The following is a 17,065-nucleotide window of genomic DNA, read 5'->3' on the forward strand; positions in this document are numbered from 1 at the left end:
GGCAGGGGGATGCCCTGGGGGAGGGAGGGGATAATGGTGGCAGCCGGTCTCCCACCTGCCTGGGGCCCTGGGGCTGGGGTGCAGGATGGGTAGACCCTGCTGACGCTGCCAGCTCCCCACGCAGAGTTCGGAGAGGGGCTGTGCTGCCGCCTCAGGGAGCCCTGCGCCATGGAAGCGGCCCCGGTGGCCCCGGTCCCCCCCATGCCTGCTGTTGTGAAGAAGTCATCCCTGAACTGGGACAAGATCGATAGGTAGGGACAGCGGGGGAAGGGCTGGGGCTCCCACCATGGGCCCTGCCAGACCCTCAGGGGCCCGGGGCCTGCTGACTGATCACCCCATCCATCCCCCTGCAGCTCCCTCCTGTTCTCGGAGGCCACGTCCCCACCGGAGGAGGACTCTCCCATCAGCCTGGGCCTGCGGGAAGCCATCAGCTCCTACCTCCTCCTGACAGAGGCAGCAGCCCCCAAGCAGGGCCCTGCAGGGAAAGGGGCAAAGAGCAGCTGAGGGCAGGTCCCCGCTTGTCAACAGCCCCACAGCAGACACGTGGCCCACATCACAGCATTGGTCTGGTTTCACCTGGGAGCCAGGTGCCCAGGGGCCATGGGCCAGCTGAGACCATGGTGGGGACAGGAAGGCAGTGACACTTGAGGAAGGGGCTGCCCCAGGGCTTATCCTCCCCAAAGTTGGGCACTTTGGGATGTGAAGTTCAAGCACCCTGAACCTCACCCAGCAGCCATGGGAGGAGAAGGCAGAGGTTGCAGAGCCAAGGGCCCTGCCAGCCCCCCTTGCACTCCCACAGCAGAGGGAAGGGGACACAAATGCCCAACAAGCCAAAGCCTGGCCCAGGTGTGGACACAGCCTGACTCCATCAGACCCCTCAAGTTGATACACAAACATTATTGGGGTGGAGTGGTGCAGGACAGGTCCTGCGAGCATCAGACACCAACCATTGTACTCACGCACCCGTAACTCACCCCTCTCCTTGTTGGGACCAGCAGCCAGCAGGAAACCAGCCTCTTATTGCACCCCAAGTAGCTGATTTTTAAACATTTTGACACATGGATTGTACTGAATTTAATGTCCATAAAACAGGATCCTGCTGGAACATTCAGCAGTAACCATGTATGGTATCTTAATTAAAAGGCATCTTGTACACAGTTGAGAGTTTGTGAATAAATCGTGAACTGCCAGCTGCAACCACAGCAGCCTGGGGGGTTTTGCTTCTACAGCAGCCATCGCCCCAGCCCTGCCACTGGCTTTCCCCAGCCTGGGATTAGCCGATGGCCACAGGCCAGGTCTGGTCCTCGGCCAACTCAGTGCAAATTAATGAGCCCTAGAGGTTTATAAATGTTTAACACCACAACTGCTATTCTAGGAGCAAGGGGAAGGACAGGGTCCATGCCAGGGCTCGCTGATCCAAAAAGTCAGGATGCAAATACTCATGTCCAACCCCAATCCAAGCTGCACCTCTGGGCCAGAGAGGACCTTAAAAGAGCAGAGACGCCTCAGAACAGCAATGGGACAGCCTTCGCTTTCAACAGCCCCTTATCAGCAAAGCTTGGCCTGGGGAAAGTGCCTGAAGCTTCTTCCTCTGCAGTGACAATGGGTGCAGCAGCAGTTTTGCTGCTTGATGACATCCCTTCCTTCCTTTCTTCACACCCAGAACCAGGTGCGCAGGATCCCCCTCACCTGCATGTCTCCTGACATGCTTGAATTTACTCTTCATTTTCACGTCTCACAAGCTTGCTCCTGCAAACCCACCGTCGCATTCTCATTTCCTTCCCTGCAGCAACCCTGAGTTTTGCACACCCATGCAGCCACCAGCCTCACGCCCGTGTCCTTTTGGCACAGGACACAGGTCAGGGTTTATCCCTCAGCCTCAGCCTTGCCCTGCAGCCAGCCACTGCACCACTGGCTGTCACCCCAGGGCAGCTCAGAGGGTTTTGCTTCCTTTATTTTTGGCATCCTTCCTCCACCTCCAAACCAGATCCAGGTTGTTGGATGCCTTTACACCCCAGTCATGGTTCTACCTTAGACTGGAGGCAGCCACAGTCATGGAACTATTTCTCTGGTATTTGTAATCTTGGTGACTGGGAAGATGGGAAATACCTGGTTGGAATGTCTATTTGAATCTTTCCCCAGAGCCAGCACCTTCCGAGGCATCCTCCTTCTCAGCCCCACAGCTGCTCCTTGTTCAGGGCATACTTCACTTCTGCTGGGGAACATCTTCCAAGCCCCCAGACCAGCAGGGTGGTGGCACCCTGGGCAGCAGAGGCTAAGAGCTGGATCCCAAACCAGGCTTTTAAGAGATGGCAAAGGCAAAGAGCAGGTCCCCACATCTCCAAGCAGGGGAGGGCAGAGGCAGGAGCTGCTGCCCCGGGCAGCACAGGTCGAGGATGCCAAAGCTGTCAAGAGACAGAACAAGCCCTGAGGAGACCCACCAATGCCAGAGCAGCAGAGGACCTGCTAGCTGCCTCAGTCACCAAAGGGTTGGCAGCCATGGAGACTCAGCAGGGACAGGGGCTGCTGCCTGTCCTCACCAGAGATGCTCTGAGTGCCCAGGATGCTCATAGAAGCAGAGCTTCTCAGATGCTCTCCACTATGTGTCAGGGGCACACCGAGCTTGCAGAGCTGTGGGCACTTCAGCCAGATCAGCCGTACTGTAGACACCGACTACGTTCTGCCCACCTGAAAGCAAAGTGTGTCAGCATTTGTTTCACAAGAGCAGCCACCAAAACACTCACAAGGATCAGAGACTTTTTTGGAGGTGCTGCAAAGCAGCCCAAGTATCTCCTGTAGCTTTGGACCTCTGTTCAGAGGACACAGCCATTTCTGGAGCCTAAATTCAGTGTGACATTAAGCAAACTATTACTCCAATTGTCAGAAGGGTACAGAAATCCACCACAAGCAGGTCCTTCCCCTGATGCCCCTTGCAGCAGTGTATGTACTCAACCCGTGTAACTTAAACCCACCAGCCTGAGAGCTCAGGAGGTGCACCGAACAACTCCTCTCCTCCTCCTGAGTCCAGCGCACGCAACACCCCTGAACGATGCGAAACAGGGCCCACGCTGTCCTTAAAAACTTGGTGTGCAGTGTTTAACCAAACCTGTGGCATCATTCAGCCTTTACTGACTAAACACCTCCACAACACACAGGCACCACCAGCAGAAACACCCTGCAGGCAGAACATTGTGAATTCCAGCTTTTTTTGTTGCTTTGTTCTCAGTTTTGCTGTTCAAATAGGAAAAAATGTGGTATTTTCTTTTTTTAACTACCTGCCTATTTGAACATGGACTTTTTCTGGATAGCTGTGGCAGGTTTTAACCAGACAAAAGCTGTATGTGATTTCTTCCCGTCGCAAGAGAGCTGCTATGCAAACACAGGAGGATTAGTGTGAAGATAGGAAATACTGAGGTGCTCGGCAATGCCCAAGGATCAGTCAGGAACATGATGTTTGCATCTGACAAAATGCCAGGGCTGCCGCAGCAGGGATTGATACTCCAGCACCAAGACGAGCATGAACGAGATCCATGGTCTGGACAATGCTCAGCAGATGATCATGGAATTAGAAGAGATGCTGTTCTGGTCAAACAACAGTAAGAATATTCAAATGGTTGTGTCAGATTTCCTAGGCTGAGGAACTTCAACATGAAACTATCCACGTGAAGGCTCACAGATGACTTAGCAATTGCTTCCTGATGCGAGTCTGCCCCTAGAAAACTTAAGATCTAGCAAGTTAAAAAGAAAAAAAAAAAGACAAAAAAACACCTGAGGGGACACATTCCCAGGAACACAGCTAGCCACAGCACCCAGCTCACTGAATTATTGAATTATTTGCTGACATTTAAGTGGTCAACAAAGAGCTACACAATTTGATTGACCCATGCCTGGATCTGCCACCAGTGGCAGAAGTTTCTCCAGGCTTCACAAGCCGGGCTGTAGCAGAGTGGTGCACCCTCTAGCATTAAATTTCCAGGAGTTTTATAGGAATCTTGTTTTGAAAACAAAATTAGGAAAGCCAACTTGTTAGGACGAGGGAATAAAGTTGCTTTCCTCCTGTGGGGAAATTGAGAGGGGAAGATACGGAACCAGAAATACATCTGAAGGCACATGGATGCCCACCCCTGCCCTGGCACACCCTGTCCCAGGTACACTGCCTCTCACCATGCTTCTTAGCTCCTCCCTGTCCCAATCCTATGGATTTTATGTATGGATTGTTCAAATACATCAGAAGCTCCTTCCTTGGCATTAATGCTAAAGCAGCACTCCCTCACACAGCCAACACGCAGCTTCTGCATCAAGCTCACCACTGGTGCCCCGCAGGACCACCACTGCTTGGAGAACACCACGGGCACAGCACCCACACTGCTCCCTTCCAGACCAACCCTCCCACACCCACCTGAAACTCCACTGCCAGCCTGCTGCTGCGTGGGCAACACACATGTCCACCTGAAAACTGCATAGAAATGACATTTTTCTCTCTGCAGGCTGCACTGTGCAGCTGACAGCACTTGTCCCTGTTCATGTGGCCTTGGGAGCTGTGCAGGGAAACTATGTCTTCAGGACTCACACACACACACACACACTGCCAGGTGCTCAGCACCGCGCTGCTCAGAGCGCATTCCCACCCGCACCCCTCAGTCCTTTGGGAAAGGGGGAATCAGAGGAATCAGCCGCTGCCCCCGTGTGCTCAGCAGCTCCCTGGTCAGCTACTGGTCCAAACAAGAACAAAAATTAGGGTCAGATTACATACCCTGGGTCCTAATATATTACACATTAGGATTTGGGAATAAAACATACAAGCTCCTCACTGGAACAATACCCAACATTAACCAATATGTAATAGTTTGCCCATTAAGAATACTTATATGAGACAGATCTGGAAAACAATCATTGCCATACTGTATCATTTCCAGTCTATCTTCCTGTCAAACGACAGTACCTGCATTTCAATGCTATGTGAAGAATAAAAGTCCAGAATTATTTTATTGAAGTCATTAATTGAAACAAAGACTTTACTACAACTTAACCAACAAAAACCTATTTATTTATTCCAAACACCAAGATACAGAACTTTTCAAGTTTTGCAAATATTGCTCCAAAGCAAAATTCTATATACAGCGCCCTCGGTTCTAATAGTGCATAAAAAAAGACAAATATACTTATGTATCCACAGTGCAATGTTTGCTCATTTCATCAAGGCTCCACGTTGCATTCACTTACCAGTGATTTAAAGAAATTAAGAAAGCAACCTGCCAGACCGAACAATTGGTCCAAACTAAGAAATAACAGTGTGGAAACTTGCAAAAACAGGGACAAAAATGAATCCAGGCAGAGCACAATAAAGAATCTTTCCTGAACATGAAAAACAATACTCTATTTTAAATAAATATTTTCAGTCTTTATCTGCAAGGGCTTCCCTAGCTCTACTAAAGGAAAACAAATCTCCAGTATTTGTCCTTTGATTCACCCATCAGAACTACCTTTTCTTCCAAATCCTAAGTACTGCCCTGAGCAAAAATAAACTGGCAAAGTAAAAATGTACAATAAACAAACAAAAAGCAATTGCTTGGGAAGAAGTTCTACTCTGGGGTGGAAAGTCTGCTCAGGGATAACTGCTTTCCCACCCTCGAGCTGTTGGCAGAGCTGACTGCTCAACAGCAGCTACGGTCTGCGAGACGCCTGGTGGGAGCGCTTGCTTTATGGATGTCAGCCAGGGAACACCTTTCTGATTTATCTCACCTGAAAAAAACCCAAAAACCTTCACAGTTGGCTGGGGTGCTCCTCCTGATGCTGTCCTGGTTGTCTGGTTACTGCCACCTGTTCTAGAGCTACACAGTATATGTGAATTCAGGTGCCATTAACAGGAGTGGAACACGGTATAAGCACTGGTCTCATCTTCAGACAGCGAAGTGATTCTTAAATATCATGTAAGCTTTATTCCAATTGTGTTACAGAAAAATAGGTTTATTTTTCTGCTGTACATACGCAGTATTCACTATAGACCAAATAGTACTATAAAACTGTGAGACAAATTGTTCCCTGCAATGAGTCTTGGCACAAAAGCCTTAGTAGCCTAGAGTAGTCTAATTATTTTGCTTTCTGAAGTAAATAAAACATTCACTGTTGTAGATACCGTTAGCTCCTACAAGAATACCGGATATTTCAAATTTACATTATTCTTTACAATATACAAATGTTACAGATTCATATCCAAAATTAATAATTTTTACAGTTATGGGCCTTTCAGTTGCAACCCCGCTTAATTTTTTCCCATTGGTGGTACCATCACACACAAAATCAAGGTAACAAACCCAACTTTTTAAGGACACCCTCTCCCTGCAAAACCAGCTTACCATTTTCCACAGTGAACTTAACTCAGCAACGTTTGGGAAGGAAAACTAAAGTCATAGCCATTATTTATGGAACGATGATCTGCAGCTAAAAGACTTTTAATGTCTCAAATACTTACAATACACCAACGTTTCAAAAGGTACTGTATAATGTGACTTGAACATAAGCAGCATTTTCACCTTGCTCTCACAAAGTAATACAAACCAAAAAATTAAATCTTAAGGTATAAAAAGGGACTTTGTGAACACACACCGTTTAAGATAATAACCCACTCACTGTCTGTGAGGACAGTACCTCATGCATAGATCTTGAGGCTTTATTTACACTAATATAAAATAAACTGATTCCCAAACCCACACATTCAGAGTCTTTACAATAAACACGTTCAGAGTATTGAAAAAAGTCTACATTTCAAAATATAACCGGAATGGCAATTATTAACAAATGGGTAGAAAACTAGGCGAGGTCCATGGCAGCCCCCGCTGCAGCCTGGACCCCAGCCCCCTCCCCGCGGTGCCTGCTGTGCCGCAGGGGCTGTCCCCAGCACCGCCAGCCACCTCCAGAGCTCAGGAGTGCACTCCAACACCTCGGGGGGCTCCCCAGTACCAAGTCACGTGAGAGGGACACCATAAACATGGAAAACAATCATTTATTCTGAAAGTTAAGTGCAATCCACCTGTGACCTTCTGCTACATTATTTAACCTAACAGAAGTGGGGTTTAGGCCACTGTTACTTGCAAACCTCCTCCATGTAACAATGTATAGTTAAGAGCTGGACATTCATACTTACTATGTCTGAAAACTGTTACAACATTTCCTAACGATTAAACACTGTGTGCTATTATGCATAAAGCAGAAGGAATAGAACATGACACAAGTCACTTAAACTATGCAAAGTTATTTACAACCTCTGTCAGCTAAACATTTTTGGCTCTTAGAACTCTGTTCTTCAGTGGCACGATTTTTAGTCAATTTAATTATGAAAGAGTCTATCATTTCAATGAGCAACTTGTAAGGAGTGAAAATTTAAGTATAATTTATCAACCAACACCCGAGCTCTGAAGACAACAGTATCATTATAATTGCCTAATAAAACCCAAATTTATGAGATAAAATAACATTTTTGCTGTCCTTTGAACCGCACTTCTCCACACCTTCCTGAAGTCAATCTGCATCACATGAAACCAGCACGCTAACTTCATTTAAATATACAGAGCTGTTCACATCAGATGCTCCAACTTCACACTCAGTCTCAAACATTTTCTGCTCTCATGTTGAGCAGCAAAGTGCAATCTGCTGCACTTTGCCTAGGTCCGTTATAAGCTGCTTTATACAATGCTTGAGTTGAGGCAGTCGAGCTAGTGGTTCTGGTGGTTCCAGCTCTCCTGTATAATCCAGCCAACTCTCCAAAACTGAAAAGAAAAACAAAACTGTCACTATTGCAGTTCTCAGCAAATAGATCACCTTAAGTCACAAAACAGGAATCCTTTAAACCTTTTGTGAGTCTTGAGAGAACAGTGGGAAACGTTTTCAACACAGTATTTGAGAAAACCAGGTTCCTCACACCAATTTTTGCCAATAGCCTTTTATACATGACAAAATAATTTGGGGGGACATGACACAACAGGGAGGGGAGAAGGGAAAAAAAGCAGGTGTTCCTAGGAGAAAGCAAGGAAGAAAAACTCAGGGCTAGATATTCTGAAATCTGGTGCTAAACTTCCCCTGGTATGCATCAATTCCAGAGCAAGGACACTGAAGTACAAGAAGTCTATACCATTAGAATATCCTCAAGATCAGCATTAGATGCAACTAAAGATCCTAAAATGGTAGAGCTATAATAATGAAAGAAGTTCTCCATCAATACAGAATGCAATTGGCCAAGAGAGAGAAGAAATGGGTAACAGAAAATGGGGATGGAATCTGAAAGCACAAGCAGCAGACTAAAGCACAAAGAAAATGAATTCCTGCTCTAAAGCTTCACAGCAGGACACAAGAACCAGAAATACTACTGACCAAAGGACAACTTGGGTGACAATATAATTGGGCCATGAGAAAGGTGGTCAGATTGAGGTGTGATGAGCTCAGGGGACAGGATAGCACTGCAGAATGAGACAGAAACCCTAAGGACAGAATACATCTGCCAAGGGCAGCAATAGTAGCCACTGCCACGAACCTGATCAACAGGGTAGTTCAACCTAAGGGCAGTATCTGCTGAGGAACTGGTGCGCGTTGCCCAACTGCTGACAATCCAGTCTTGAAATAAGAAAATTCCTTATCAGAGCTCTTGAGCAGCCCTCCAGCTCAACAGCAGATACAGGAAGCCTGACTTTTGTGAACCAAAGGTGCTTCATTTTTGAAATGGGCATTATGATTACCGGCCTGATTGATCTTCATTTCCTGAAATATGCCTTTAGTTGTTCAACCTTTCAGTCCCTTACAGAACTGCAAAGAGAGGACTCTCACTTCGGCAAAGGTTAGTTTCCCAATTCCCTTGCGAGAAAAGCTGCTGTTGTATCCACTATCCAACCAAATGGACAGAGTTAAAGATGTTAAGAAAAAGAACTATCCTGGATTGTTTAATGAAACACATAAAGGGTGTAGAAGTTTTCTATTATTAGGAGGAAAAATTTCGACAGACATTTAACTACAGAATTTGGAAGAGAGGAAAAGAAAAGAGCCTTGTGCTCCAAAGAGGCCACCTAGAATAGGCTAAGACAGCCAGCAAGCCCCTGAAGAATAGGGAAGTTAGAGACAGAAGAACAGGCCACTCAGAGAAGTGGTTGAGTCACCATCCCTGGCAGTATTTAAAAGGTGGGTATACACAGTGCTTAAAGCTATGGTTTAGTGGTGGTTTCTGTCAGTGCTAGGTTGATGGTTGGACTAGATGATCTGAAAGGTCCCTCCAAGCCATGAAATTCTATGATTCTATGACAACGACAAAAAACCTGAAAGCAAAGAGACATAGAAGATATTCTACTACATTGTCATAATCTGATGCGAGTATTTAGATGTGTTCTCACTAGAACTTTTTTTCCATAAAATTCCGCTTGGTTTTAATTTGATCCTTGTTTTAAAATCCACCCCACAACATGCTGCTGCATGTCTGTTTTCTATTAGCAAATGCAGTAAATGTGACAAAACAACACTTGCCTCTTTTAGGTCTACAGAAGTAAAATTCAAGTTAACGTGTTTTGAACAGGTAGTTCGGTGAAATACACTTAATTTTTCGAAGTGAAAAATGTTACCTACCATCTAGCTCCTTCTCAATGAAATCCATTCTGTGTATGACTTCATCTTGCAGAGATTCCACGTGAGCTAAAAGATTAAGCTGCCACTGCAGCTGTGAGTTCACAACTCCTTCTTTGTCTTTTTCCACCAATTTCATTTCAATAGCTTCTTCTGTAGAGACTTTCTTAGAGACAGACTCTCTTACCTAGCAGAAATACACACATTGATATTTTTAACAGTAAAATAGAATTGGTGAGCCGACTGTCTGGGTCCTTACCCAAGCTAATTGCTCAACTAATCTTAGGCTAGCAGAGGACAGACAGACACAGAGATGAGATCACACAAAAATATTAAGGCTTTTTGGGCAAGAGGATCTAAATGCAGACATGCTTTTATAGGTATTTTGCTAAGACCTATTCTTTGCACTTCACAACCATCTGATTTTCAGAAGATAGCGTATACACGCATATCTAGTTCCCTGACAACTTCCAGCTGGAAGATACCGCATTTAATCTGTACATCCTAAGGAACTCTAAAGCCACTTTTAACATGATAGTAATCAACTAAAGAGCAAATGATTTTGCAGTAAGAAGGGATTTTTCCTGAAGAATCGACTCTCAATTCTACTAAAAGTTTCATTGAAGCATCTAGAAAAAACCCCAAACATTACCACCACTTATAAAACTTGACTATGCTGTCAACAGTATTGATTCTACTCCCCTACTTTTTCATCATTATGCTGAAATATGACAGGATTTAGAAAAAGGCTCTTAAAGATTGAAGAACTGAAATATATGCCTTTCTGGAAAACATAAAGTAATCTCAATTGATTTGCTAGGGAAGTTAAAAAGAACATAAATTACAGCTTATGTACGCATGAAATAAAAGCTAAATAACCTTTTAGTCTGAAAAAGGGAGGTTGGTATTTCCCATATGCTTTCTAACATCTGTCAAACTGTATTTCATATGACTTGACACTAAATAATTGAAGTAAATTTTTTGAACTGGGGTGTAGAAAGACAGGGCTCTGATAGACCTGATAATGAGAACCAACAGATAAAGCTAGAGTGCTCCAGCAGGAAGAAGATACAGGACTAGTCAATGGTGATCGTTCTTAAAAAAAAAAAAAAAAAAAAAAAAAATTCAGTTTAGGCTGCTCCTCTTTTTTTCCTCCCCAACATAAAATGCTGCCTGAAGAACCCGGAATTAATAATGTAACTATTAAAAGAATCATGGGAACAAGACGGAAATAACTAAAAGCTGGAATACCCGTGCATTTGGTAGTATCACACATGCTTGCCCTGTTCTCTCACTGATAGCATTTATTTTTATATTTAATACACATAAAAGTAAGCAGCAATGAACAGCCAGTGGACCATTAACACATTCCACAGAATGTGCAGATGATTTAAGGTCCTCTTACCCTATTTTTAATTATTATTTGAAACGTAGGAGTTGATTACGTCTATTGTTTTAATTTGTACTGGCAACTTAAATGTACCACTATAGGAAAAAAACTAAACACAAACTAAATACTATTAAAAAGGGTTGAGTTTTGCACTTTGCCAGGCAAACACATTCTTGATGCAGAGAGGGTTATTTTAATACAAATACCTTAGAATAATTCTGTTTAGAACTATTTTCCATCTTGCATGTTTCTTGGTCCAGATTCCAGCCAAATCTCTCTGACAGGGCATCATCCCCATTTTCCCTTATTCTATTTGCTCCATCATCCATGGCTGAACCTCTTGTTTCCACAACCAGTCTCTGCTCTATGGCAGGGTAGTAGGCTCGAGGCTTCTGGTAACAGTGTTCACTCGTAATGTAAGATTCCTCCACGGAAGGAATAGCTGAGGGTTTCTCAACTGTCCCATTCCAAGTTCTGTAACTTGCTGTCTCCTCTTTGCAACAGTCCTCCTCAATGTGAATGATGTGCTTTGTATGAATTTTTTCATCCACTGCAATGTGCTTCCACGGATGGCACCAAAGCTTTAAGTCAGGATGTTCTTTATTTCTGTTCAAACATAAAAAACGTAGAAACCCCTAATTTAAATGTCAAAGTAACTGAGCAAACTATACTATTACGTAAAGAAACGAAGTAAGAATATTTGAACTACTACATACTTTAGTCATTATAATCCTTAAAAAATCCCAAATATTCTGAAATAATGTAACTTCACTGACCTCAACTGTGTATCTTCCTACAATGTTCTGTTATGTTCACTATTTTTATTTCTATAACATGGTTTATAGGCCAAGTGTTGGCATTAAGAAAAAAGTTAAGAACATGTTTCAGATACATACAACCAATGTTGCCCTTGAAGGAGCATTTTGCTTCAATATTTGCAATTTATTAACAGCATAAACTCATTTTCACTGGGGTATTAGTAAGGTAAGTCACACTAAGTACACTGTTAAAATCTGAGTTTAACTTCAATTTTAAGCACCAATAAAACAAACCACTCAGTATCAAACTTCAACTTGTAGTTCCCCAAAATAGACTTAAAAATTAAATCCATTGATCTTTTATAACCCTATAATAACAACAACAATTGGGGACTTGAGGTGGTTGGTAGTGTAGATCTTTATTGTTTCCTTTAAAACATTAACATTCCTTTAAACCCCAAGAGCTGAGCAAATTCCACTGCCTGGTACACCAACGCACCATGGTCATCCCCCTCTTGCCTCCCCCTGCTTCTTAGAACAATTCTTATTTTAGTTGTTTTCAAATTGACTAATAGGTTATTTATTCCAGCAGCAGGGACAACTATAGGTATCAGATTCTTACATGGATATAAAAAACAAAAATTTAAAGTGAGCATTGTAACTGATACTGTCCTTCCATATGTCTGTCAGACATTAAAACAGCAGTAAAGAGGAGAGCAAAGCAGAATCACTCTGCTTATCTCAAAAAGGCAAGCAGCTTATCTGCTGGGTGCTGCAACAATGCAGCAGAAGAAAATCCTGACCCTAAAGCACCTGCATTCAGCTGCACAAAAAGGGGGGGGGTTGCCCCAAAACCCCACTCTGTGCTTCCCTGCAAACGAAGGCAGACTCCATTAAGCTGATCCAGCTTTTTGCCAAACCACTCAGCAAAACATGACCCTTTTACTTCCAAAGTAACTGCTTTCTAATCTGTTCTTGAGCAGCGAAGACGTCCTCAGTGCCTCTCAGGGGACGCAGGGGACGCAGCAGTCAGTCCCGCTGCGCACAGGCCCCCCTGTCCCCATGACGCTACAGTGCCCTTGGTGAGCCATCCTGCCACACGCCTGGAGAAGTGAAAGCCACCTGCTCACTTACCAAAGCTTTCTACTCCAGCTCCACCAATATTCTACACCTCAAAGGTATTATTTTGCTCAGCAAAGAGCAAGGGATAACTTCACAGAAAACAGAACACTGAAAGATGATGCACCAGCTACACAAGGGTGAAAATTCAAGCACTTGAGCAACCTTTTAACTATTGCCTTCTGATGGCTGGCTCTCCCTCCCCCTGCACCAAAGCTGCCAATGTTACCTCTGAGCCTCTACCATCTCCTGGAAATACTGAACAATGCTCTCCTACTAATTTCAGGCAGCTGTGAAATTCTCTCATCTCCCCCTAAATGCTAGACCTACATCAACAATATGGTCATTCTAATTCAACAATTTTAAAAATCCTTTCTGATTTTTGTAGTGATAAAGAAAACAAGGGGCTATAGCTTTTAACAAGATGGTCCTAGCAGGACCACACCTCATCTTTAATTAAACCAGGTCATCACACCAACTTCAGGATGGGAGAGAAAAGGAACAAAATCTTGCTACAAGCACCACACACTTGCCTGGTGCTCTGTGCCTTGGTGCTATGCAAATCTCAATTTACTCAACCACTGGGAAGTCACAATCTAAAATGGCTTGCCATTTAAGAAAAGGCCTCTTGAAAAATGAAAAGCATTACTTACATATCCGACTAAAAAATACCATAATGGAAATGCAAAAACTTACGTTAAAATCGCTATTCTTTTGCTTTAAGCATCATTCCACTATTAAAGTGCGTCAAGTACTGCCAGTGGCCCTGCTGCATCACTGCAGATTAAATTTAAGAGAAAGAGTTCTAAAGAACACTGGAAACACTAAAAGCTTTGCTTTCCAAATAGCTGCTGCTGTGCAATTTATCAACTAATAAATTATAAACATGGAATTCAATCAATTTAAAACTGCTGGATTTGAGTTAGAATATGATTTTTTCAGTTATCAGAAACCAAGGATGACTTCAAACAGCAGAAAATGCAGCAAACTTGATTTCTACAGTGAGAAAAATGTTATTTTTTCATATATCTCTGTAATAATCTTTGCATAGAAATGAATTGCTACACGTTGCTCTCCCACTTCCACAAAGCAACACATTATGCTAAACAAAAAGATTTTATTTCTGCTGGAAAAGCTATGATTTAGAATTGCTGCAATGGAGAAGGCAAATGTTATAAGAATGCTGCCATAGGTTATATGCCTATCCTCTTCTTGTTACTTACATCCATTTAGGTGCTCTAAGAGAAGCTGCTGCTGTTAGTTTTTTCCCTCTCTCCTTCATACTTTCCCAACCCCTTCTATACACATAGACAATTTACACTCCTCAAACCACTTATGCAGTTTTTAAACAGCCAAGTCCTTTTCCAAGATCACATTAGCAATTCAAATTATGTTGTTAGATATCCACAAAGAAACACAAAAATAAGTCTGAATTTCTAGTTATTTTTTCTACTGTTTGAAATCTAATTCATGATGAGAACATGCCAACTGATACTTAAATACTGCTTACTGTAATATGCTCATCTTCAGCTGCAGTCCATGCAGTACTTCTATCACTCTCTGTACATCGCCAAGAAGTTGATGAGTGGCTACTATCTTCTTGGCATTCTGGTGGGAATAATTTTCTTCCAAAAATGCTAAGCCATGCATGTGACCATTACTTAACCACTCCTTCTCATACCAGTACTTTAAGCTGGACCTCTGACCTAAAGCAACAGTAATGAGCATGTTAAAATGCAGTATTAACTACAGTATGTTAATATTATTGGTAGTAATTCTGATTGTTTCAAAGTCTTGCAACTTATTTCATCTTATCAATAGTATCAATAAAGATCCTACTAAAGCAAACAAAACCCTGAAGACTTGAAGAACTTGTGAAGTGGGAATTGAGATGATAACCACCGTCAAAATCCTCTGCTCAATTGTAAAAACATTCAGACCCCAAATTCCATCAAAGGAAATCCACAACAGGTAATGGCAGCTGATGCACAAATAAAAGTGTATTTTTAGCAGGGTATCACACTGCTTAGTTATAACTAAAGCTACAGTTCAAATACGGCTCTCTGCAGAGAGAAAAAATGCAGTGGTCTTGCTTTTAAGCATCATACATGTATTAGTACAGCCATTCAAAAGTAAATTTTAAAGGAATCAATTATGAGGTTCTGATGGAGAACTTGCGAAAGCCAGGCTATTAACAATGCTAATTCTAGCTTAAAAGGTCAGAATATCAACATCAGCTGAAAAGAAATTATGTTAAATGCGATACAAGCATCAGTAAAAGTAACTTCAGGAGCAAACAAAATGGTATTAGCAGGAAAGAGTGGAACTTCAGATGCTTGCTAAATTGTGAAAACACAAACAAAAAAATCCAAGCCAAAAACACAACAAAAGCCCCCCACACTCTGTAAAGTGTATTATTACAACAGATGTTCTCAGAAGAATGGTCAGCACTCTGAGCAACACCACACCATTCACTGGCCTATATACAGCCTAGGCAGTGAACCTACAAAATCAGAGATAGTATTGGAGCACAGACTCAGAACGATATCCACAAAAAAAGTCTCCAATATAAGCAGGTCAATATTGACTACATGTTTCAACAGTTAAGGAGAAGCTTAAAAACCCAACCCACAACAGTTCCTAGGAGCAGAGCAAGCCCAAGGGATGGCACTACACGTGTGTTACAGAGCATTGCTGCCCACGCGATCCATGGTGGGACAATGAGGTAGAACACCTCTTGGGAAGCCATGCTGACAAGCGAGCAGAACTTCACCACAGGTGTTTATATATATGTTGGATGGTAGTGACGGAATGGCAGCAAAATAACTTCTCTATCATGCCCTGTATGAACATCTGTAGACATAAAGGACACTTTCAAAATTAAATTCAACTCTAATGCTCTGTTCTCAGTAAAGGAGTAAAAGCCAACGAGCGTGCTTGTGAGCACACTCAGGCACTAGGCTGTACAGGACACTGCTCAATGTTTTGAGGCAAGACCTCCAAAAACTCTTAAACAGAAACCAACACAGGGAAGAAAATTTCCAGCTCAACTCTTCAGGCAGATAATGCTGTATCAAGCAAGAGGTGTTCTAGCTGTGACCAAAACCCTTCAGAGACATTCCAGATACACCCATATTAACCCCTGCACTTATCTGTGACAGAAAATGATATTCAGTCTACAAGAATAAAATCGTGAGTTCTAGAACTCCATGGGCATCTGAACAACACAGATTACCCAGCTGAAGCCCAGCCATGGCAGAGTACCCAGGGACAAGCGCTCTCGTTCTAGGCGTGTCAGCTTCAGAGAAGACACAAGACAATATCCAACAATGTATGCTTTCTATGGCTTAAACAACTCCATCACATCATAAGAATCTTGATAATGTTTAAGCAAGAGTAAACATTAACAAATCTCTTAAAAATCCCACTTGACTCAAAAAAAACTGTCTAAAATGACAGTTGGTACAGTTTTAAGCAAAATTACACTAAATTTGTATATTCCGAATAATATGAATCGTGCTGTTACAAGCCCCAGAACTAAACTTGTGAAAGCTCCTAAATAAGAAATGGCTATTCCCGGTATTAAAAGCAAATTCTTTGTAGATTCATTAAGTGTGTTTAGCTCATTTCAATCCAACAGCAGATTCCCTGAAATTGAGAAGCTATTTTTGCAGTCAAGAAGTTGGATATGTTTTCCTTTTCCAAGACAGGGGTAAAAATTAAGCCCAAATAAAAAAAAAAATAAATACAAGTTTCAGGATCTTCGTAAAAGTGATTAGACTAATTAAGCAAATGAAGTGTTAGTTGTAACCAGTTTTCACCAAAAAGCATTCTGATGAAGTTTTTACTAAATACAAACAGTTCAACTGTGATGGCACAACTTCAGTTTGAATGCGTTCTTAAGTTTAATATTTAATTCAATCAAGGCAAAATATTTTGAAAACAGAAGGTTTAAATCCTGGATGCAGGATAGCATAAAAAAACCAAATGTCAACGTTAAAACTATTTTACTACTTAGACAGAATGCAGGCATACCATGTCTTCCTTGCTATAAGTACAGACAACATTAGTATACAAAGTACACAAATCAATTAGTTAAGCTACAAATAAGTTAGTAGTTTTAAACAGCCAAAAAAAAAAAAAAAAAGCAGAGAACACAATCCAATAATGTATATAAAGCAAGAAGGGCTTGGGATTA

The 17,065-nt window shown here is 42.5% G+C and overlaps 2 protein-coding genes across 7 annotated transcripts in view; one reads left to right on the forward strand and one right to left on the reverse strand.

The window, feature by feature from the left end:
• SLA2 (Src-like-adaptor 2) overlaps nucleotides 1-1,157 on the forward strand; it is a 4,141-nt gene extending 2,984 nt beyond the window's left edge. For both annotated transcript variants that reach the window (XM_014961157.1, XM_014961158.1), the window contains exons 7-8: nucleotides 125-251; nucleotides 354-1,157. In XM_014961157.1, the coding sequence (XP_014816643.1) occupies nucleotides 125-251; nucleotides 354-504 (278 nt within the window). In that variant the 3' untranslated portion in view covers nucleotides 505-1,157. The remainder of the gene's footprint in view (nucleotides 1-124; nucleotides 252-353) is intronic.
• A 3,868-nt stretch (nucleotides 1,158-5,025) lies between these two features.
• The window catches only part of PHF20 (PHD finger protein 20), a 77,934-nt gene continuing 65,894 nt past the window's right edge, over nucleotides 5,026-17,065 (reverse strand). For all 5 annotated transcript variants that reach the window (XM_014961171.1, XM_014961173.1, XM_014961172.1 and 2 more), the window contains 4 exons: nucleotides 14,378-14,573; nucleotides 11,197-11,596; nucleotides 9,604-9,787; nucleotides 5,026-7,766 (listed from right to left, as the gene is read on the reverse strand). In XM_014961171.1, the coding sequence (XP_014816657.1) occupies nucleotides 7,624-7,766; nucleotides 9,604-9,787; nucleotides 11,197-11,596; nucleotides 14,378-14,573 (923 nt within the window). In that variant the 3' untranslated portion in view covers nucleotides 5,026-7,623. The remainder of the gene's footprint in view (nucleotides 7,767-9,603; nucleotides 9,788-11,196; nucleotides 11,597-14,377; nucleotides 14,574-17,065) is intronic.

The sequence above is a fragment of the Calidris pugnax genome, unplaced genomic scaffold (genome assembly GCF_001431845.1).
Source record: "Calidris pugnax isolate Ruff unplaced genomic scaffold, ASM143184v1 scaffold518, whole genome shotgun sequence".
Classification (NCBI taxonomy): domain Eukaryota; kingdom Metazoa; phylum Chordata; class Aves; order Charadriiformes; family Scolopacidae; genus Calidris; species Calidris pugnax.